The 24,273-nt window shown below is 34.1% G+C and overlaps 1 protein-coding gene across 10 annotated transcripts in view; it reads right to left on the bottom strand.

Annotated features, from left to right (window-relative positions):
• Nucleotides 1–24,273, bottom strand: part of UBR5 (ubiquitin protein ligase E3 component n-recognin 5) — an 80,242-nt gene that overhangs the window by 51,148 nt on the left and 4,821 nt on the right. For 5 of the 10 annotated variants that reach the window (XM_087962070.1, XM_026690148.2, XM_026690157.2 and 2 more), the window contains exons 2-9: nucleotides 17,143–17,187; nucleotides 16,129–16,210; nucleotides 15,921–15,997; nucleotides 15,067–15,186; nucleotides 13,306–13,495; nucleotides 9,529–9,688; nucleotides 2,668–2,817; nucleotides 255–466 (exon numbers count right to left, since the gene is read on the bottom strand). In XM_087962070.1, the coding sequence (XP_087818196.1) occupies nucleotides 255–466; nucleotides 2,668–2,817; nucleotides 9,529–9,688; nucleotides 13,306–13,495; nucleotides 15,067–15,186; nucleotides 15,921–15,997; nucleotides 16,129–16,210; nucleotides 17,143–17,187 (1,036 nt within the window). The remainder of the gene's footprint in view (nucleotides 1–254; nucleotides 467–2,667; nucleotides 2,818–9,528; nucleotides 9,689–13,305; nucleotides 13,496–15,066; nucleotides 15,187–15,920; nucleotides 15,998–16,128; nucleotides 16,211–17,142; nucleotides 17,188–24,273) is intronic. The other 5 variants (XM_087962072.1, XM_087962071.1, XM_026690165.2 and 2 more) reach the window with 2 other exon arrangements.

The following is a 24,273-nucleotide window of genomic DNA, read 5'->3' on the forward strand; positions in this document are numbered from 1 at the left end:
TGGAACTTTAAATGGCTGTTAAACAATTGGTTATAAGTTGAGGACTATCTGTAGGTGAGTTGTCCTGTCATTAAGGTCAATATTGTATGTATGTATGTATGTATGTATGTATGTATGGCTAGACCATTAATTAAAGATTAAGACCACATAAAGGTAACACAAGCAAATAGTGTATTTTCAGACTGTTGGAAAGAGAAGAAATGTAAATATATAGTTAACACATCTTATATATTAATTTTTAAAAAATCCAGTACCTTATCTGGCCACCACTGCAAATCTTCTCCTAGTGAGACTGGGCTTTGGACAGGTGTATTCTTCTTGTCAAGGTTTGGCTCTCCTTCTTTGCTTGTAGAGCCTCTTTCATTATCAAATGAGGCTCCATCAAGCCACCTTCGTTCACGCAAACGTAAAACGGACTCACGTTCACGCAACAGCTCAGAGTCTCTCTCTAAGGGAAGAAGGAGAACTGGTATGCAATTGGGTCACACCAGTGGGATAAAAGTAAGCCACTCTCTAGTAAAGACCCTTCAGGATGCAACTAACAGCAATTACAATCTATTATAAAATATAAACATCAAAAAGGCATGCAACACTCAAAATATTAACCCTTTCAAGCATATGTACTATTATTGCCAAAATCAGAATGATACTCAAAATCTATTTCAGACCCAGGAAGCTTCAAGCTACCTAAAATGAATTCATTTTTTTAATTATATCATTGGATATATAGAACAAGATAAAGTGTTCTTCAAAATTTGTAGTACCATATGCAAAGAGTATATTATGGGTGATGTATCAAACGGTACAAACAAAACAAAACCTAGTTTCAACTAAAAAGGATTTGAAGAGACTTTTAATCTAGCAAAAAAGGAGTGTTTATTAGAGAGTCTCAGCAGTTCCCCCACCACCACTTGAAAAGGTTAACACCCAATCCTATGGTGTTGTAAATTTGCTAATCCAACCCTTCAAACAAAATATATAGCACTTGATGTGATTTTTTTTTAAAGTTCAAGAATAAAGTTGATTAAAGGAAAATTTTGAAATCAGAAAAGTTATAGAAAGATTTTTTTTAAGGAAAATGTTCCTTACCAAAATGCTTTCCCTTCAATTGGCCTACAAATTGTCTAAAGCCAGTACGCCAGTTCTCTCATACAATTAAAATGTTAAGTCAGGTAATCAAACTAAATATCCAAGAGAATATATACATGGAAAATAAGGGTTTTTCATCTTAACATAGAAATAACCTTAGAAAGGAAAAGGGAAGGGATTTAAGAAAAATCAGAGGATGAATGTTTATACATGCACATAATGCATTTAAACTATATTACTCCTTATTTAATAACATTCTTAATCAAAACATGCCTCCGTTCTTTTGCCTTACTTCTTTACTTTGTTTTCTATCACTGTCACCTTATTCTCCACTTCCTTCAACAATTGGTTCAAAAATGAATGTCCATCTAGCTTTCTCATAACTTCTCTATTACTAATGTTTTGACATTTTTTTCCTCTTATTCAGACCTCATAGTTTAGTTGACTTCTAATGAGACTACAATGAGGAGAGTTAGGATGTGCGTGGCATGTATATAAGTCTAAGATTGTCCCCAAGACCTATGCATATATAGATAAGGCCTTTGGTTTTAATCTTCACTAGCATGAGTAAGCAACCCATTTCCCTTCAACTGTGATCTTCATAATTTCTGACTGTTTGCCCTTCTAGCTAGATTTTGTGGGAATTAATCTAAAACAAAGTAAAGAGACTTTGAGATGTCTACCATTTTAGAAGCTTCATAAATAGCACAATGAAGCCATATATGGTAATTTGGAAAATCACCTTATGTTCACAATGTACAGCAACCATAATACATTTTTAACTAACTTAACATAATGAACTAAAATATTTATGCATGTGAATACTATGAAAAATATTAAATGGGTAGAATGAAATTCAAGAATGGTTTGTAGCAGAGGTTGGATTAACAACTAATAAAATGCTCTGGACAAAGTACTAGTTCTTTTGAAGGAAGCACCAGATCCAGTATTGGATTTCATACATTTTCAAATCTTACTTATAATTTGTTTTTATGCAAAATATTCTGTAGCTGCTATTTCTAAAATGCAAAAAAATAATAATGACTAGGCTTAATATATTTTAAAGTGTCACTGATATTATATTTTTCAAAGAAATTATTAACTATCTGACTGATATATAACTTTCACTGCTACCCATCTGAACATAGGTAGGTTTTCTATATTTGCTATAAAATTATGCCTTCATATCAGAGAAGGCAGAAAATTCCCTATGTACCAACTAATTTTAACTTATTCTAAAGTAAACAAGTGATTTTCTGGGATGTTTCAGAAGAGAATAAGTTTTTAGGCCAAACCTCCATAAGTCTTTGTTTAAAAAATACTGGCTTCGGGCAGACAATTTTAAAAGCCTCATGCACATTTCATCTGTCAAGACATTTCAAACATAGTACTAGTAATTATTTTGTAACTTACTAGAATATTTTTGAAATGTTACAACTTAGAAGAAAGTTTTTAATTGTCTAAATTTAGAAAAGAAATTGCACACACAAATCTAAGACAGAAATCACCAGCATGTGCTATAACTAGTACTGCACAGCAATACTACTTATTTACAAAGAAAAAAAGGTGCAAAATTACCTCGGGACGAGCTTAGCCTGGAAAGTGATGAGCGCCGAAAGGATGGATAACCAAAGTAACTAATATCTTCTGAAAACATAGCATCAGCATCAATAATGACACTTGGGTGAGCAGAATGTATGTCAGCATCCAGAAGAGACATAAGATCCTCTATAAGAGGAGACAAGGATCTGAGGTAAATTATCAGCTACTTGAAAATAATCTAGAAAGACCATCACCACCATCACAAATCCACCAACAAAACTGATCTTTTCTTCCAATTCCCTAACATATAAACATTTTGCCTACTGCTCGCATTTCAATCAAACAAAATATCCTAGAATGCTAATCCAATGGTATGTACTGTATATCAACTGCCTACTTGCTGCTTCAAGCCATTAAGTCTAACCTCATCCTAAGAACTCAAGTATTAGACAAAGCTATGAACAGTTAAGCAATATAAAGAGAGACTAAATCGTTCCAGAAAACAGCATGTGAAATGCTTCCTTCAAAAGAAAAGAAAAAAGGAAGAAAGAACCTCTAATTTTATCTGAAACTAAGACAATTGTTACCTAAGCTGAAAAATGTCATTTTAATGGAGTCTACAGATGACTATGCAAAAATACATACACATATCTCCTGAAGAAAATATTTTATGAGACTACATTTATGGTATCAAGTTAACTGAACTATTGATAGGGCAGGAGAATGTCCCACTTTTGAATCACAATCTTGGCATAAAATCTCAGCTGTTGTTAGAACAAACAAATGCCCTTCTGGTAATAGCTTTTTTTTTCTGCCACTTTCTATTAAATTTAATTTCCAGCATGGTAAGAAATGCTGCCTAAACTGTCAGCAGGCACAGTTAAGTTTATCCAGTAAATCTCAAGCTTTATAAATTCAACACCTTGCATTTTAATAGACTCCCTAACAACTTGCCACACATAATCCACCTACAACAGACACTAGTTTATCCTTACTCACCTGTCGCTTTAATTCCATAGCCTCACTATGATGTCATGTCCAATTCTTTTATTTCCCATTTCTTTTCTACCATAACTGAATTCTTAGCTGTCAAGTACTATCTGTCTGACTCCTACAAATAATCCCACTGAGATCATTATTCCATTCAAATAATCTGACCTTGATTTTTACAGATCAATACATAATATAAATATGTATGTCCCCTATTTTCCCATGTCCATCATTATTGTATTTCTTCCCAGAAACCATGTCCTATTGCCCTATTTTAAGAAAACACTGGTTTATGCAATCCTTTCAGCGTCCATCCAAGAATTACACCACAATGGAGCAGTACCTCAATAACTTTCCACTTCTCCACCTTTGGTATCCTATAGGAAATATATTGCGTTTCTGAATTACAAACTACAAGTAGCAACTAAGAGTAGGAAGATTTGCTTTTAAATACATCTTAGTTACTTTTCCACATCTAATTAATGAAAAAATCAATTACTTTTAAAAAACAGGTTAGAGGTATGTGAAGTTTCACAAAAGAAGAAACTCTAACCATTAGCATTTGATTCAGAAAATTTCCCACATATTAACTAAATGAAAAAATTGGATAATTTCCAGCACCTTAGTTCCTTTCTTCCTAATTTAAGCTTCTGATTGGAGTACTGAATAATATAATTCAATTCCCTTTCCTACTGACCCTCCAAAGAAGTATTGGTTCTTGCTTTCCAGTAACTATTTAAAATGCTCAGTGAATCACATTAATACATCATATTTCACAGCTATTACTTTTCTTATGCATTCATGCTCGGAGTCTTATTTATCCATTTTGAAACTGCAAAGCAAAATACTACAGCAATATTGTAACTATCATCTTAACTGCTAAGCAGGGTAAGATTTAGTTAGCTAATGAGTGGGTACCTTGAAATATCAGAGTTGTAAACTAGACTAAGAAGTTGGGGCAGAAAAATCCTAGAAGGCAGCAATAACAAACTATTCTGTGTTGTTGCCAAGACAATTACATGATCATTTCCACAGAGTCACCAGTAATCAAATATGAGTTACAGCTTTTACTTTTACATGCATACAGAAAGGCAACCCACCAAATGTTTGCCCTCAATACTGTTAACAATATTGATAAATTATAATTATAATGTTCCTTTCTTATGAACTAAACATCTTCAGAGTTGTTGTGGATCTCCAGGCTATAAAGCACTGGATATAGTGTAGCAGAATAAGGTAACTCTGACAAGATGGTGTTACATTGATTCTAGGCTGGATTCAGGATCAAGATTACAACTTGTTCCGTGACATGCCTATATTCCTCCTTAAGTAACACATTTTCAGCCCAGGGGGGCTTTTAAATCCAGCACAGATGCTAGACAGCCATGTAACTATGGCAATTAGGTTTTTCATTCAGCTGATAAATCCTGAAGGAGGAAACCTAGATTTGGTTACTTGTGGGATGATAAGCTTAAGCAAGATTATAGTACACTCTACGTCGAACCATTGGGATGCTGCAGAAATTTCAGCTAGACTGGAATATAGAATCAAATATGCTAAAGGTTTTCTGTTTTTGTTTCCACATTACTCTAACACTGAAACTGCTTTACTATTTGCTAATTGCTTTGGGGTACACAACTTAGAATGTCTATTTCCACAGGGCCATGTGTGCATTCTTTGGTCATGTCACGCTCCACAAGACCGACAAGTTCAGGAAACAAGTACCATGTGACATTCTGAAAAAATTGTAATGTTAGTAGACTAACATAAAATAAATTTGAAAACTAAACTAAGTGATTCTCTCATACAATTTATATATAGTGTAATTAAGACAAAGTTAGTTACTCCTAGTCTTTCTCTCATATTTCTCCATTCCTTTTCTCTAATGGCCTTGTTTCCTCCCTTAACTGTCTTGCTCCTCTATCTGTTAGATATTCCATCAAAGATATCAACCCCACCACATCCAGCTGAAAATGCAAATCAATTTGTTTTGTCCATTGCAGATACATATTATAGAACTAACAATCAGACAATAGTACCTCTCCCCAGTATTACATTTTAGGGTAGTGTTTAAAATGTAGTTAGACATCTCTATATATTGTTTTTAATAATAGTGCAATGTATATATTTACTGTGTCTTTGTGCCCAGAGCACAAGAAGGTAAGTAGCATATAAATCTTTTAAATAAGCAAATGGAATTCATATTATTCACTTTAATAAAAACTAGACTATCATTCATATAATATATATTAATTCACTATAATCTAAAATGTTTACTACAATTTAATAAATAAACCAACCTTTTATTGCTTTCCTTTGTAATCTTACATATCTGGGCAAGACATTTCACTCTATAAAAAGGTTGTACAAATTTATGTTGAGAACTAATTAGTGATTCTATATTTTTATAAATTTTTAAGATGTATTCTTATAGTTTCCTTGAACTGTTGGCAAATTGAACTCTCACCAAGAACCTGGATAAGACATATATTGTATTCTTTCTTTACATTCATTCAAAATTTAAGCTTTTTCATATAATAGGTATAGATCTACCATTCAAATACAGGATTATTAAGAATCCAGATCAATTTCTCACTTCAACAGAAGAGAAATATGTAGCTGTGGAGTTCTTGGTGCTCTCTGAGCTTGGTTGTTTATTTGTAGAAATTTCATCACCTGACTAGGCAACATGATCAGTACTACTGAGTATGGAGATTGCTCCCTACTGTATATATACAGTAGTTATCTTAGCAATATTGGTGGAGGTATGGTTTTCTCCCTGGTAATTCCTTGATTGAGGTCTTGCTTTCTGCTTGACTGTTTGTCTGACGTGAGTCCCTGTTTATCTGAGTTCTGGTAGAAGGAGATGATGTGTTCTGATCTCTTTATTTTTTTAAGTTTTCTTAATTATTTACTTTTGTTAAATCTTCTCATTTTCTCACAACTCAAAAAATGAAAATATTGTCCTATTGGATAAAACAATAATCTTCTCTAAAAGGTTAGTTTTCCCTGATCTCGATCACTATGAAAATGTGATATATAGTCTTCCTTTTAACATCAAAATGAGACCAAGATTTCTCTTTTTGCAACGAATTCTGTCCATGCTCAGAAATTCAAGACACTGTTAAACAGGAAATATACAATAAACTAATTTAGAATGAGTTCATATTTTTACTTGAAATTCTCTGGATAACCGTTGCCCTCTATTTTTCTTCTTCCAAAATGAATTCCTCATTATATCTTTATATATGGCATTACCATTAAAAAAAATAAAATGTGCAGAACTGTATGACAGCATAGCTGCTCAGCTACTCCTGTGTTTTTAGGATTTTAGAAAGGGTTTTTTATTACATTTAGACTGAAGGGGAGAGTCACTAGCAAAGGGACTCAGACAAGTAATTTTCTCTTCCAGATCTGCAACTAGGAGCAATTCTAAATTTAATAAAACATGCTGAAAATGATTTTTTCTTCGTGATCTGAGAGGTATGTCCTGAATTCTACTTAGTGAAAACTAAAGAAAAAAGCACTGTAGGGTATATTACCTCTGCCTTATGCATTATTTAACATATGATATTCAAATGAAAAATCAAATTAATATCTCTGCACTAAAGTTGCTAAAGTGATATGATTTTGAAAGTCATTTGGTAACAAATAGAGTTATACTGTAGCATTGATTGCGAGTTTAAAATGTTCTGGAAAAGAAAATTGGTCAATTCAGCAGGAACAGAATTATACTATTGTATAAGACTAATCATAGATTAGATTTAAATTGCCCATAAATTTGACCCTTGAGGGGGGGGGGGTCAAACAAGCATTCAACTATCAAATAACTACTGCCTTAGAATTTAAACGTGTTTTAAATGATAATAAAATAGCTACTCTAAAGTTTTTTCTTAAATTACTATTTTGCCTCAGATGTGATACGCATTTGCTACTGAATACTGCAGTCAGAATTAAAATGTTTTGTATAAGCCAAACAAAATAACAGCTTGGCATAACCATAAAACAGAATTGTGGAAATGCTTATGAGAATCAGGAGAATCTTAACAATCAACTAGCAAGGCTTTTAACATTTGCTTTTAAAAGAGCAATTTATTTCATATAGCTGTATTGATTTTTTTTCCACACAAATATTTTCTGACATTGACACAGCTTTGGCAATTCTCTTATAGCAGGGAAGCTTTCAAACTACAAACATGGTTTTAATTTCTCATTCTCACTGTACTGATTGTAATGCTCCATTTTAAATGTCATATTTTATTTTACTACTATAAGGTGTCACATATTAAACAGAACAGTAAGGTATAAATTTAATTATCATCATTTTCACTATCAGCACCTTGTCAGTTAGGCTGACTTAGTTGCAGATTCATGTGTGAGTGAACATCTCTAACAAACTCTCTGTCACTAGTTTAGCCAAGTTTAGTGTGATGTGTAAATGTATATGTTATTAGTTTGTTATTAGCTTCATTCTCTGGCTTTTCCCAAAACCAGAATCCAGTGCTGACATGTCATGTTATCCCTGAGTAACATATTTCTTTCCCCACATTGTTTTCAAATATTATCAGCAGGTAACTCAAAGATGTGTTTATCATTACAGCAGCTATATTTATTTGTATAAGGATTTTTATTCCAATCTTCTAATTTTACACACTTAGGTGTAAAAAGAGTGGGCAACTATGGCTTTTTTTATGACCTGTGGACTTTGACCGGCTCAGAAATTATGGGATTTGAAGTCGACAAATTGCAAAGTGATCATAGTTGTCTACCCTGGCTGAGAAGAATATGTGAGTTGACATCAAGTATAAAAATCACTTTGACTTTCTTTTATTAAAATGAACAAAAACAGACTGAAAAACACCACTGCCAGTGTGAGCATATTAAACTACGAAGTGCTTTTTAATACTTCCTTTTTAAAACCAGCAGTCTATAAAATTCCATAAAAAAATTATGTGCAACCAAGGCATTAAATTATGTATCTCTACCATGAAATAATAAATTGCCTTAAATTAAGATCTGTTCTACCATTCAACTTGCTGAACTGCAGGACACCATACAAACCAAACTGGTCTTAAATACAGCTTATTAGCAGCATCAATAAGACCTATGGAATGCATTGCTGATTGTAAGATTGTTATTGAAAGTAATATAAAAGTGCCTTCCAGCTTCTTGTTTTAGTATAATCTATTTACTTCAACAATTTCTGTTTTAACAAAGGTCTGCCTTAGAAAGTAATTGTGAAGAAATAAACAAGATATAAAGATTCACTTTTTCATGCAGTGTGCTTTGTTAAAGTATTTATCTCTAAGACATACATAATCTGTGGCACAAAAACAATCATTAATTGTGGGTTTATTTATTATATCTCAATGCTGCCTTACTCCCAAACATTAATCTATGCAATAGTTACATGTTTTTGAACCAAGTTACTCAGGCTCTTTCTTGACTTTTTTTATTTGTAAACGTTAGAAACTTGTTTCAGTATGAATTGTTTAATAGAAACCTTTCAAAGTATACTGTAACTGTATCCATTGATACTCAAAATATGTACATTCTTATAACACAAAATTTCAAATTGAACAATAATACAGATGACCTCCAAAGTCCCTTACATTTCATGATTCTGTGTGGTGTCTTCCTGCACTAGGCAGTATTTTAGACTATATGATTCCTAAGGTTCCTTTCAACCCTCATATTTTACATATTCACTCCAGTAGTAAAAGTAATAAAAAAAACTGGCCTGATTTTGCCTTACCTATTCTTTTTTTTCTTTCTTCCAAAACACGAATATTTTTAGAAGAGAATGTTAATTATTTATAAATATTGCAGAATGAATACCTACAAAACTCTTATAAGAGCTTAAAATGATTTTTTTGAGAAAAATAAGAAAACATTTCCCACACAAACCTCCAGGAAGGTAGGATTCACTTGCTGTATCATCACCATCATCACCATCCTCATCATCACGACTCAACAAGTTGTTCACCGCAAGATTAACATCAAGATTCGTCCGTTGAAGCTCTCTGATAATTACACTTCTAGATTTTCCTTGTAAAACAACCTGTGCCTATACAAAACAGAATGCATACACACATTAAGCTGAGTACATGATCCTCAAGACAATTTGATTTACAAAAATAAAATATTCCTGAGAAATTAAACTAAATACTACAAATAAGTTAAAAAGTAAATACAAGTTCTTAGTGCAATTAAAATTGTGCAACAGAAAATGCAAGTGAACTGTGGCAAAGAGAATCTTAAATCTGCCAGATCCCTTCCTGAGAGTTCCACCTGTCCCTACTCTCTCTATTTAAATTCCAACATGTCTGATTGTGATTATTCTACAACTACAGCCATGTAGTTAGCAGAATGGAGATGGAGAAGATTCAGATGAGAAGATTCCCCTATTCATTTTCATATAGAATCTGGACAAGGCATCAAACAAACAAAAAATCACTCAGGCTGTCAAACTCGCAGCCCACAGGCCAGAGGCGTCAAGTTTAGCAAAGAGGGGAAAAGTGGTGATACATCATGTGACGACACCGTGACAACATGAGTTTGACACTCCTGATCTAGTTCTAGGGAACGCTTTGGGGTTTTTTAATCTTATACTTAATTTTCAGTTTTATTTGAGTTACCAACAAACAAGTTTAGAATGCATGGTGCTAGTATAAAAACCAACATTAGAGGAACAAATAAATTATTTTTATTTTAACAAAGGCACCAGATTAATAGTCTGAGAAAATAGTGTAGCTGCACAAAATGACAACAGAATGAAATTCTATACATATCACAAAACTAGAAATCATTCACTTGTAAGCATACTGCATACAAAGAGATAAAGTGATCAGAGAATGGGAGCAGATATAGAACTACACATTCTGCATGAAGTAGCACTAAAAAGAAATAAAAGTATTCCTTGCAAAGCTATCGAAAGCTTTTAAGCTTAGTATTCCTCTATTAAGCACATAACTTTAAAAATTATCATTGCCTTTTCTCTTACCTTTGCAATTCAACTTTTATTTATTTTTCTACTCTTTACTGTACTTATTTTATAAAATATTTTATATATTTTATAAAAATATTTCCAACTTTTCCATTAGTTCATTTTTATGGCAATTATTCTTTCCAAGAGGAATTACTGAGGCAAGGTAAGGATGCTGACTGTTGAAAATCAACAAGCTTTTGGAAAGAAGATGAAGGGTGAATTCCAGTTCATTAAGAATTTTTAAGGTCTCTTTTACTGTAAATAGCCCAGAGTCACTTATACAGTGACTTAGAGGTAAAAGTAGTTGGGAAATATGCGAACGCCTGCCTCATTCTGAATCCTAGATATAAAGTTCTTTGTCTTAGATTTACCATATACTCTTTATAACAAGAGTGTATGATTACTTCAAACAATTCTGATATTATTGGATAAAAATTAAAACAATTCAGATATTATTGGATAAAAAATTCTTTAAAGAATTAGATAAAATTGTGATGAAATTTATTTGGGCAAGGAAAAAAATGAGAATAAAAAATATATATTTACAAGATAATAAAAGCAGAGATGGATTTGGACTCCCTGCCTGGGAGATCTATTATAAAGCGGCGGCATTAGTATGGATAAAAGATTGGATCAATCTAGGGAACAATAGAATTTTAAAATTGGAGGGCCACGATTTACAATTAGGGTGACACGCATACTTGTGGAACCTGAATAGCCAAAACAATTTATACTTTACTAGACATGTATTCCAAAAGTCATTAATTAAAATCTGGGCTGATATTAGAAAAAATCATTATACCAAAATTCTGAGGTGGTTTTCAACGATGGAGGCAATGTTCCACTTAAATACGATGGGTATCAGTAAAAAAACTGAAGTACCATCAAATATTAGATAAAGAGGGAAGAATACAGGAATCAAAGTATAAGGGATAGTCATTGATAATTGGTCATATTTCCAAGTAAAATTGAGATATAATAAAGACATAAAGGAATATGGAATTGAAGTAAAAGATATGCATTTAGACAAAATACTCTCAAGTCCTGAGAAAAAGTTGAACTTTAAACTATATAATTATTTATTAGAATATGAAATGACTGAGAGAATTGTGAAAGGACCCTATGCTAGCTTGGGAAAAAAACTTTGGTTATAGGATAGAGTTGGAAGACTGGGAAGAAATCTGGCAAAAAAAATATTGTATTAACTAAATCAGTAGCACACAAGAAGAATCTGTATAAAATGATGTATAGATGGCATCTGGCACCCTCTAGATTGGCCAAAATATTTCTGACAGCAAACCCATGCTGTTGGAAATGTAAAAGGAAATTTGGTACCTATTTTCATCTATGGTGGACTTGTCCTGAGATAAAGAAATATTGGTTAAAAATAAAGGAGTGGATAGAAGAAATTATAGAGTGTGGGCTGGAGTGGAAACTGGAACTGTTCTTGTTGGGAATGATTAAAGGGGACTACACCCCTAAAGTAAGATATCTGACCATCCACCTGTTAACAGCGGCACGGATCTCATTAGCACAATATTGGAAGAACCCAAATGTACCACCAATACATGTTGCTATTCAAAAAACATATGAGTGTGCCCAATTGGAGAGGCTCACACTCAAAATTAATGGGAAGGAGGACACAATTATAGGATATGGGATAAATGGTACAACTGGGTAAATTGTAAAGGGAAAACACATAAATGAACCCAAGAAACAAATTATATTCAGCTGTCTATACGAAATGTATAAAAATAACAAAGGTGTTAAATGCTCTTTTCTCCTACATTACTATTATTATCATTATATATTCATTATATCTTTCTATTTATTATCTAAAAATTATGAATGTATTAATAGTCATAAACCAACGAGAAGATTAGTAAAGTATTGTGAGTTGTTTAGTGATTAAGATGTGATAGTAAATGGAAATGTCAGAAGTATCAGCAATGACTATTAGGACGTATCAAATTCGATATCAAATGTAAAGAGGAATGTGTTATGTATACACTATTGGTTTTGTATTTTTTAAATTTGTATGTTTTTAATTCTTGTAAATAAAGTTTATTAAAAAAAATTTTTTAAAGAGTGTATGATTACAATAGCAATTATCTCTCAGAATACTTAGTAAGAAGTTATTTTCAAAAGCTTGAGTGATAAGTTCTGTTATTGTCAAGCAAAACTAATGGACATACCCTGAAAAATATTCAGCAACTAGCCTATTTTTCAATCCTTTCTATTTCTGTCAATGGAAACTTATTTTCAAAAGTATGCATTTTATATTCATTTATAGAAAATGTTTAAAGTTCAGATATCTAGGTTTAGATTGTTATTATCTCTTATAGTTTGTTATTTGGACAGAATGACTTCCAGATAATGAACTATTTTTTTTCTAAAACAGAAATGTTGTCTGTCATCAAGTAACTAAATTGATTTCAATCCATACTAAATATCAGTTCTTGAACTTACAACCTATTAGATGTCAGATTAAGGGAGAACAGCTGATAAGCATATGCTGCATATCAAGCTAAAAGAAAATGGTAGGCAGGCAAAAGAAACTGAGACAGAGAGAGAGGGAGGAAGAGAGAGGGAAGGAGAGGGAGAGATAATCGAAGAAATTTAAAAACAATTCACTGACACAACTAATTTCTTTGTCACAGAAATCTCAAATAATTCATCCTGAGCAAGATTCATACCTGTGAAATGAGTTCTTCTGGGATAACAGATGCTGGAATCACCGGTTGTGGTTGACTACCCAGGAGACCAGATCCTCTGTCACGTCCAGTTCGAATAACTCGTGTTTGCCTTCGTGAATCTCTAGCTCCAGCTGATGATCTACCAGATGATCCTCCCCCACTTCCTCCCACACCAGAGCTCCATCGACTTCTGAGAAAAAAATTAAAAGCAAAGGATCAATGTTTTTGAATTATTTTTAAAGTTATCATGTATCTGAACTGAACTGTTCCCTATCCATGAGATAGTGAATTCGTGTTAATTCTGCAGTTTTGCAAAAGTTAGAAACCCTGCAACAGATTGTTTTTCCTTTGCTATCCCCCATATCTTCTCTGAGCACCAAGGGTTCCCTTTTGTGGGGAATACCCTCTGTTTCAACCAGTTCTGTAATTTGTTCAAAGCAACACTATACAACATCCATCCATCCACCCATCGGACAATATGATTAGCCTTTCACTTGCAGATGTGACACAGACTTTTATAATTAGAATATCAATCTACAAATAATTTAAAAACAATTACTTTAAATGTAACATGCTTAAACTTTTACCACATTAAGTATTTTTTAGGCATAGATATTAAGAAATCTCACATTATTTCAGGAACATTCTTTTTTTTAAAAAAAAAAAGATCAGTGATTGTTTTAAAATGTTTATGAGTAAAAATGTAAAAAAAAACATTGATGTTAGCCAGGTTTCGTTTTAAATTGTTTTTACTAGCAGAACACATGCAAGATAAATCTATACTAGCAGCTGTTCATAACCACTATCTTTAAAATTGAGTGATCTATTCTAGAACAATACAACAACAGAAGTTAAAAATATTCAAATGATTCTAGTTAAAATTCTAATTAGAAATGCTATCATGGATCATTTATAAATCATGCTAGCTTTATTCAACCAAAAAAGCAACAATAAATTAGAACACAAAACAACACGTATCTTCAAATATTTCTCCTAAAATGCTTTTTAATGTTTTAATGCTTTCCAAGTGTATTTTTAATACTGGTATTGCATGGAAAAATATGCAGGACATATATTCATCTAAAATACTTACCACTATTGAAGAAAAAAATCTAACCTACCTGTAATAGCAGTAGCCTAATTTGAAAATTAAAGTACAGGTAGTCTGCAAATTATGACTATAATTGGGACCAGAACTTCTGTTAAGTAAGGTTGTGGTTACTAAGTCATGCTCGCTTTTTTATAAGCTTTTTTGCCATGTTGACTGAATTACTGCAGCAAACAACACAGGTGTTAAACAAATCCATTTTCTCCCATTGACTTTGCTTGTTGGAAGCTGGCGGAGGTTGCAAATCGCAATCACATGACCCCGGGACTCTGCAATCATCAGAAATACATGCAGGTTGCCAAGCACCTGAATTTTGATCATGTGATTGTGGGGATGCTGCAACAATCATAAGTTCGAGGACCATTTGTAAGTCACTGTATTCAGTGCCATTATAATTTTGAAAGGTGGTTAAATGAATGGTTGTAAGTCGAGGACTACCTGTAGATTAAATATTTCTTCAAAATCTAAGTTTAACTGATGAAATATAAAATCGTTCTTAATAGCATTTAAAGAAAACTACCTAAACCATTGCTGCATTGGAATGATCTTCACACATATGGAGATGATGTTATGCGTATTCACACATAACCAAGGTAACCTTTTATAACCATGGTATACAAACACGTTGCAGCCTCAACCCTATCAAAACTTACCCAAGGGTGTTGCCTGCCAGTCTGCCCAGAGTTTCAGAACCAGACAGAAACCATGGGGAATCACTAGTCCTGCCTGGCCTGGATGTCCTTCCTGCCCCTGAGCCACTGCTCAACTTTGAACTGAAAGTAAAAGATGGTAGATCAGTCACAATACAATCCCAAATGGGTTAAAAACAAGCCCTGGAATCCCAGGTTTAAATTCTCAGGGACTTAGTCTGGTAACACACCAGCTTAAGCAACACCCTTGGGGAATCTTCCAAATTTAGCTAAAGGTTATGACAGTCTAACAAGGACCAAGGAAAAGCATGCCAAGCATGCCAATATAGTTCTTTTATCAGAAAATGTTTTATTACAAAAGTAGCATTAACTCTCATGGTGAAACTATTGTGTATGTGTTCAAATGAATTACTATGTGTTAAGACTATAAATTAACATAATCAAATTTTAAACTTCTGCTTTTAATCCCAGATTTGAATTAATGTTAACACTCCTATATCCTTTTAAAAACTCAGAAAAAAATGTGGATCCAGAAAACATATCCTGGCAAGAGGTAATATCAAAAATGAAAATATGTCAATTCAATTCTATTAAGACTATTCAATTCAACAGTCAATGTTGGTTAGAACATCTAAATTGGTTTTAATATTTATGATTTCTCTTATTATTTATATGCAAATAGATTAGAATTTTAATATCTATAAAATCATCATCAGAAAGGAACATCAAAATATTTTTTTAAAATTCTTCCATGTTTATTTTCAATTCTGTTAACAATCCAAGTGAGTAACATTTAAAAACAAAGTGGATTAAAGTATTTGATACTTGTTACAAATCAGAACAAAAGTAATTCTTACCCATCACTGTTATCAGGTTTACCCAATTCTAATCTGTCTGGCTGAACTAAAAAGCCAATTCTGCAGACTCTACCATCCTAAAATTGAAGGAAAAAAATGTGTCTATTAAACATTATGCTTAAATTGCATTATTACCATTTTTAGCAATTATTAAGTTGGTCTAACCTTAACTATACAATATTTTAATTGCCTAATGTATGCAATTTACCTCAAGAAGAAATGCAGCATGATTTGGTCCCACTACACACTGTTTAATTGTTGCCTGTTCCAATACATTCAAAGGAGGATGGCTGAAAAAGAAAAAAAGAAAAATCCCATGAATGAGACACTCTTGCTTTAAGAAATGAAAGTAGCAGCTTGCGATATAACATGAATTGCTATCTCAAAACTTATTTTCAATTGTTACATTTAAAAAACAAAGACACTTCTGGAAACTCTCTATAAAGGTTTCTTTACCTTTATACATAAATACATAAAAGTGAACTGTTGATTTTGGGATGTATTGATTAGAATATTTGTTTATTGGAAGAAGGAAACTATGATATGCAATATAGGATAGAGGAGTTGGTAATTGCTATGATTGCAACAGCTGCAAAAAAGATTGCTTCTTTAGATATCTTTTTCTTGCTTTTTTATTATTCACTTTTTTAACTCTTTTAGAATCTTCTGTTTTTTTTATGTTTCTGTATTTTTTAAAATTTGTGTAAATTTTTTAGATAAAAATTATTTTTTAAAAAAGAAAACTATAAAGTAGTTATTGTTTATTTGAAGTAGTATGTCAAATAAATATTTTTAGCTGAACAACTTGATGAAGAAAATACCTATTTTTTAAATAAAGGGATATCACTATCACCTTGTGTTTAGTCTTATTTATTTTTTACAAACATAAATCTTCATTTGTTACAGAGGAATTCAATGTATCACAAATATCTATATATCCACATACAGAATGAAAAAGGTTTTGAGATAGTGGCTACAGGTCATATTATGGCAGTCCATTTTTAGATCTACTGAAACCAATCAAACCAAGCCTTTGCTTTCCAAGTTGTAATCAGCCTGAGATCCAATGAAGAGTTTAATACAAACATACAGCCACATGGGTACACACACCTGCTTCTCCTTCATCCCTCAGTGCCGAGCCAATTAGGTAGCTGAGTAGAAAAATATGCTTGAAGATATCAAATTTACAAATTCAGAATTGCAACAAAGAAAGATTCCTCACCTATTTAAGTTGTACTTGTTGAGCTTTTCTGAAACTTCTCTTAACCTGTAAGAGGAAACAATGCATATTTTAGCAAATATAAGCATGCATTAATCAAACACATTTTGTGTGTTTTCTGAAACCTTACAAGTAGTCCTCGATTTATGGCCACATTCTCTAATTGAAATCTAACAACAATTCCATCACTCTCTGTTGCACTTGTTAACCAAATATCATAGGTAATCATTAGTTTCCAAAGCTGTCCAAAGCAAGTTGTGGCATCCTTTCGAAGAAGTTCTGAAGTTAGCACAACTTTATGAAAAGAAGCACCTCCTTAACAAAAGGCTCAGGGACCATATGTAGAATATTTGCCAGTGAAACTGGGTCTGAAAAGGAAGACAGCAAAGAGAGCCAGGCACTTCTTCTTCAGCCATGGTGGCTGGGCATGAAGGAGAAAGGTTGGTGCAGTGAACTGGAAGGGAAGGCAAGTGGGGAGTGAACCAATGCTGGTGCTTTCTGGGGAGCAAATGAATGCTGGTGCTTACTGGGATAGCCACATGGTTCTGGGGCTGCTTGCTATCTCTCAAGGCAGGGGGCAGGCAGCCAAAAGGGTATAGATGGGGAGGGGGAAGAGATAGTTGGGTGAAGGGAGTTGCAGCGGGGCTACCAAGCACCTGAATTGTAATCACATGATTACAGGAGCATTGCAATGGCCATAACTTCAAGCATGATTTGTATATCCGTTTTTAATATCAAATGTTCGCTGAATGAAAAGTCGTAAGTCAAGGTCTACCTGTATTAGGCAGAACTGCAGCTTAACAGGTATCCTGGTAACAAAATCAGAACAAATCACACATACTAAGTAACCTTTATATAGTGCACATCAATATATACACATCAATCATTCCCTTTCAGAGCAAGGAATTTTCTGCAAAGCACAAAAAAGAACTACAAGGTAGCCAGCTAAATAAATTAAAATGTGAGGAAAAAAAATAGTTAAAATCAGGTTACACAAGCAACTTTTCTATACCAATTTATTCTGGCAAACATCCTTGCTTCTATCATATCCATGCATTGCTTGATACACTGCTCGTATTCTTCTTTTGACATTAATTCATTGTCCACTACAGATTACATACAATGTACTACACTTCTGATAGCATTTATACATCCTAAATTTTCTATATATTTTTATCCTTATATAAATCCTATGCTATATTCTAATACATAATTTTGTGAAAAATTAGAACTATATTTACAGATCCCTCACATCCCGAATATAAACTGTTTCAACTCCTTCCCTCAAAACGACACTATAGAGCACTTCATACCAGAACAACTAGACACAAGAACAGTTTCCCCCCGAAAGCCATCACTCTGCTAAACAAATAATTCCTTCAACACTGTTCAACTATTTACAGTCTGCACTACTATTACTGTTAATCTTCTCATCACTCCTTATCACCCATCCCCTCCCACTTTTGACTGTGTAACTGTAACTTTGTCGCTTGTATTCTTACGATTTATATTGACTGTTTCCTAGTATGATTTGATTGCTTATTGTACCCTATGACTATCATTAAGTGTTGTACCTTATGATTCTTGACTCTTGGTGAATATATCTTTTATGTATACGGACAATATCTGCACCAAGACAAATTCCTTGGGTGTCCAATCACACTTGGCCAATAAAGAATTCTATTCTATTCTATTCTATTCTATTCTATTCTATTCTATTCTATTCTATTCTATTCTATATATTCCATTTTCATCATCAAACACAATTACTCTGGTCTTCAATAAATTATTTTCTAGGCATAAGCTGTTTTATACCATGCAATCTAATATTACTGCAAATCATTCAGCTACTCAGCCAACAAAACATCTCAAAAGTCACAAACATTTTTATGTATTTATCCCTATATATATAAAACAGTCAAGGAGATACTGCACAACCAAATCTTATTTTCTGCTCAATGCTGAAATTATCTGCTAAGCATTCCATTTATTAACAGGTGTTCTCTAGTTCAGCAGCCCCCAACCTTTTGGGTACCAGGGACCAGTTCCGTGGAGAGAGGTTTTTCCGGGGAACAGAGGGTCGTGGTTTCATGTGCTGCCTGCATCCCATGGATGGGGTTTCGCTTGTTTTCGTGGCCGTTTCTGGCATGCTGTGGACTGGTGGTGGTCCACAGACTGAAGGTTGGGGACTTCTGCTCTAGTTCCATCATATCACTCTTACTGCGTTCACCATTAAATTAGAAATATAAATGTTAGATCAAATTTACTCAGAACTAAATAAATACATTTTGTGAGAATGTTCTACAGATGAATAAGAACCCATTGGGAGAGAGGCTGCTGAAGCTAACACCAGCTTTTAGCTGTCTCTGCAGGACTAGGTTGTTGAACATCTCTGCCCAAAGATGTCAACATCCTGCTCCCCGAACTACAGGATCTACTACCCTGAAACAGCAGACCTGCTATCAAAGGAGACTCCCTTAGGATGGGAAAATATAGTACTATGTATGCTAGCCGAGGACTTCTGTTTTCTACCTAGTAAAGCACCTGTGTCTCCTCTAAGGAACTGGATCTGATATTTTCAATTCCAGTTTATTTCTTCCTTCCAAACAGTCTTTTTTACAAGCACAGAATTAAGTTATTTTTCATTTTCACTAACTTTCTATCGTAAGGTTTACTATGCAGAATTCGCAATACAAATTCTCCCCCCTCCTCCCTTTCAATTTACTTTTATTTCATCTGACTGAATGAAGAGCTTTTGAGTTCTTAAAAGCTTACACATTTTATGACCTCTGAATCAATCTACTCAATCTCAAACTGAGGAAAAAAAATAAAAGTTACAAGAAGTTACAAGAGTTATTTGCTATTTATGCCATTTATATGACTGTTCACTTGCCCCTGTGACACTGTGGAGCGAACAATGAATGTCAAACAATCATAAATAATCAAACACAATTAAAGCAACATATATAATACTTGTATGTTTCACAGGCTACACAATCTATATTAGTTGTTGAAGACAGCCTTAACCAGCATCCTAGTGCACTGGCCAGGGGAAGAACCAGGTCTTAGCACCTTACAAAAGACCAGCAAGGTCACTGTAATCTGAATCTCAGGAGATGCTCTTCCATAGAACAGCTTTCCCAATCTTTTCAGTTCAGCGGACCAGCAGAGACAATGGCAAGGGGGATAGTGGTTAGGGAGTGGTTTTGCTTGCACACGCGCCACTTTCACAAATGCAGCTTCGCATGCACTCACCCACCACTTCCACGGTCCAGTTCCAAACGGGCTGCAGCCTGGCATAGTATAAAAGAATAACAGAAAGGGTCTTGGAGGTCTTCTAGTCCAACCCCTAACTCAAGCAGGAGACCCTATTACATTTCAGACAAGTGGTTGTCCAATCTCTTCTTAAAAACCTCAAACGATGGAGCATCCACAAATTCTGAAGGCAAGCCATTCTATTAATTAATTGTTCTCACTGTCGGGAAATTTCTCTTTATTTCTGGATTTCTCCTTGATTAGTTTCCATCTATTGCTTCTTGTCCTGCCTTCAGGTGCTTTGGAGAACAGGCTGACCCCCCTCTTCTTTGTAGCGGCCCCTTAGGTACTGGAACACTGCTATCATGTCACCTCTAGTCCTAGAGTAGATGCAGTGATAGAGGAGGCCTGTTTCCTGGGCTTCATCAGATAATGTTCTTTGATACAAGGGACACACAGCATACCCACCCTGTCAAATCTCATAGGACAGGCAGAAATAACTGGAGACAGGTTATCCTGCAAATAACATGGCACTGGTCATGACAACCAGCATTTTGAATTGCACCCAGAAGTCCAATAGGAAACACTGTATCTTGCCAAATAGAGATATTAAGACCTATCAAGGCACACCAGTAACTACTGAAATTCTGGATCAGTTGTAGATTCAAGGACAGCCATAGACCACACTAATTCAGATGGAAGACAAAAAAAAAATCAGTACAGATAGTCCTCAACTCACAACCACAATTTGGATCTGAAATTTCACAAGTTGTGGTCGTAAGTCAAGGAGGCCACGTGACCGGACCTGCTTTTTCAACTGTTTTTATGGCAGTTGCTAAGTGAATCCATTGTCCCAGAACTATGTTTTTTTGCTGTCACAAAGTCACAAAAAGTCCTGTTACCGCAGGATGCTGCAACCTGTCATAAATACAAGTCAGCTGCCAAACACCCAACATGTCAGTCATGTGATCAGGGAAGGTGACATTTTATGACAGCTGGAAGTGCTTTATGGGCATAAATACCCTCTCTGAAACTGTCATAACTTTGAACGGTTGTTAAATGACTAATCATAAGCTGAGAACATAAGAGTTCCTGATCTAAGAATGGGTGCAATTGACACACAAGATGGATATGCACACACTTCTCCTAGCCAAGGTTGCTACCTGCTCTTTGAGCAGGAACCCAGGGTATGGTGGATCCCATCTGGGAAAATGCTACCCTAGTTTAAAAAAAAAAGGGTGGGTGGGTGGGTAAGGCCCAGGTCTGGAAGTTTCAGTCTTACTAGTTTCAATCTATGCCTCCCATCCAGACTCATATAGCCCCCTGAATAAGGCAACACGTTTTTAGGCAAAACTTAAGACTTAGTTTTAGAATAACTTTATTGTCACTTTAAATGTACACTAATCAGCATACATTAAAATAAAATTTCATTGCATACGGCTCTCAAAAGGTCACCACCTCCAATATATACTACATAAACATAAATAAATACATAATACATACATAATTATGTGCAATTTTAAGTGCTGGCTTTAAACTATAATGCCTTATATGGCTTGGCAAATAGAATTGACCAGTGAACTCCATGGGAAAAACTGCTGGCAATTATAGACACCTTACAAAACATAGGGGGGAGGGGGAGGCCTCCCATTTTATGCAACAGTCCTCCAGAGAAAGTATGTATAGTCACAATCTTGCGGATCTTCCAAAAGCTGGTTAAAGGAAAGTTATTCTGAAAAAAATTTAATGGATGCAGAGCCTGTGAAATGTAATTAGAGTACCATTTTAAATTAAATTAATAATAATGTTTTATGATTTTACTCTTTTACTTTATATTGTTGCATTTGGGATGTTTTTATCTTGCAGCAGCTCAAATATTTAATAAATAAATACACAAGTATTAATACAATGGAGACCACATTTAGGCTTTTCCTGGACTAAGTCATATCACAAAATTTAGAGGCTACGATGAAAGAACCATTAATACTAAATTTAACAAGATTTCTGAGATTCTCTCAAATTTCTCCCAGGTCACTGTCAAAGTTACTCAGTCAAGGTATGCAACTTCCAACTTACATTTTCTGATTCAGCCAATGATAAGCTAAATGAGAATATAAAATAAATACAAACATTTCTCAATATCTAACAAGAGCCTAGTATATTACCATAAATGAAAATAAGTTAGAAAACAGGAAAACAAGAGGCACCGAGCTGCAGTAGATTGGATCAAAACTATATGGTACCAAAACTATATGGTATTGATGAGAAAATCTAACATTGAGTAGACCAAATCAATATTTGTTGCTTGAAAATAATTGACAGAACAATTGACTATTAACTGGTCAAATTTTAGCCTTTCGGGCTTATTACTTTTAGAATAGAAGTGGGCAAAAGCAAGTAAGCAATAAGGAACAGAGAAGCATTTAACATAACCACAAAAAATGCAATATTTCTAACCAAATTAGAAGTACTTAGAAAAGATTCTTAAAGAACAGCAGCGATTAATATATGAGGGCTCTGCTTTTATTACATAAAACAAAATAGTATTTCAGGATTCCCGTTAAATGTCTCTCCCAATATTAGTGGACCACTCATACTTATAACATAAAAGGATATAACTTTTGAAAATGCCTATTTTAAGATATTTTAATTCCTTAAACTTTTTTTAAGTACAACCAACTCACAAGAATATGACTGTGATAAAAACAAAGTGTGCTGTCAATTGCTTTATTGAAGATTCAAAAAGAAATGCTCTTATTATTCACTTACAGTACACTCTGACCAGGGATGGGATTCTACAGGTTTGCATCTATTCGCTAGAACTGGTTGTTAACATTCTAAGCAGTTCGGAGAACCGGTTGTTAGAAGAAATTACTGGCCTAATCCTGTAAGGAAGGCAGGAAGGAAACATTCTGGTGTTGCTTACAGAAACTGCCTCTCCATTAACTTTTATTACGTTCTTGGCAGGACTAGACTTCCTGTCTCTGGAACTTCTCTGGAGTTTTTTTCCCCTCCTTTGCTGGTACTTTGCTTGTGTGGATTGACCATTCAAAGTTACAATGGCACTGAAAAAAGTGACATGACCATTTTTTACACTTACGACTGTTGCAGCATCCCCACAGTCATGAGAGTCCAGGCGAGGAGATGCGTGCCTCGATGTGAGTGATGTTGAGTTGGCCACACCCAGCCAGTCACATGACCACCAAGCCCTGTCCACCAAATAAGCCACGCCCACAGAACCGGTTGTTAAAAAAATTGAATCCCACCCCTGACTCTGACGTAATAAACACCATTATCAAAACAGTCTATTTTTAATATTCAAATTTTCCCCATAGCTATTTAACAGGATGTAGAAGGGAGGAGAAGAGAAACAATAGTCAGTTTCAAAAATGATTCAGAATTTGACTAGTTTCTAGAAACCTATTGTATGAAAGCTAGGCTAAGAAACACAAGTCCAGAAAAATTTATGTCATACTGATGAATAACCTGATAACTCCAGTGACTTGAGCAATTCCAAAGATCTATTCCAAAGTTTAGCAAGTTATCCATTGAGGGACAGACTGTTCTACGGTAGCTCCAATTAGAAACACCTTTAAGAAAGTCCACTTTAGTACTTATCTGATTATTTTCAGCACTGTGCAAGAACCAGTTTTTTCTCTTACACCTTATACCCACTTTTGCTGTTTGTTTTTGAGCAATTTTACCACTAATCCAGATTTGAGTTATATCATTTTTAATCCTTGTCTTTAACAGCTACATTTTACTTTACTTTAATGAGAATTATGGGTTTTTTTAGAGAAACATTTAGGACAATGTAAGCAATTATGTCCCTCATAACCCCCACCTATGGTTATCCAGGTTGTGGCTGAGGTGAGGGTC

Source organism: Notechis scutatus, chromosome 3, assembly GCF_049901735.1.
Source record: "Notechis scutatus isolate UNSWTSFEM ecotype Mainland chromosome 3, rNotScu1.2, whole genome shotgun sequence".
NCBI lineage: Eukaryota > Metazoa > Chordata > Lepidosauria > Squamata > Elapidae > Notechis > Notechis scutatus.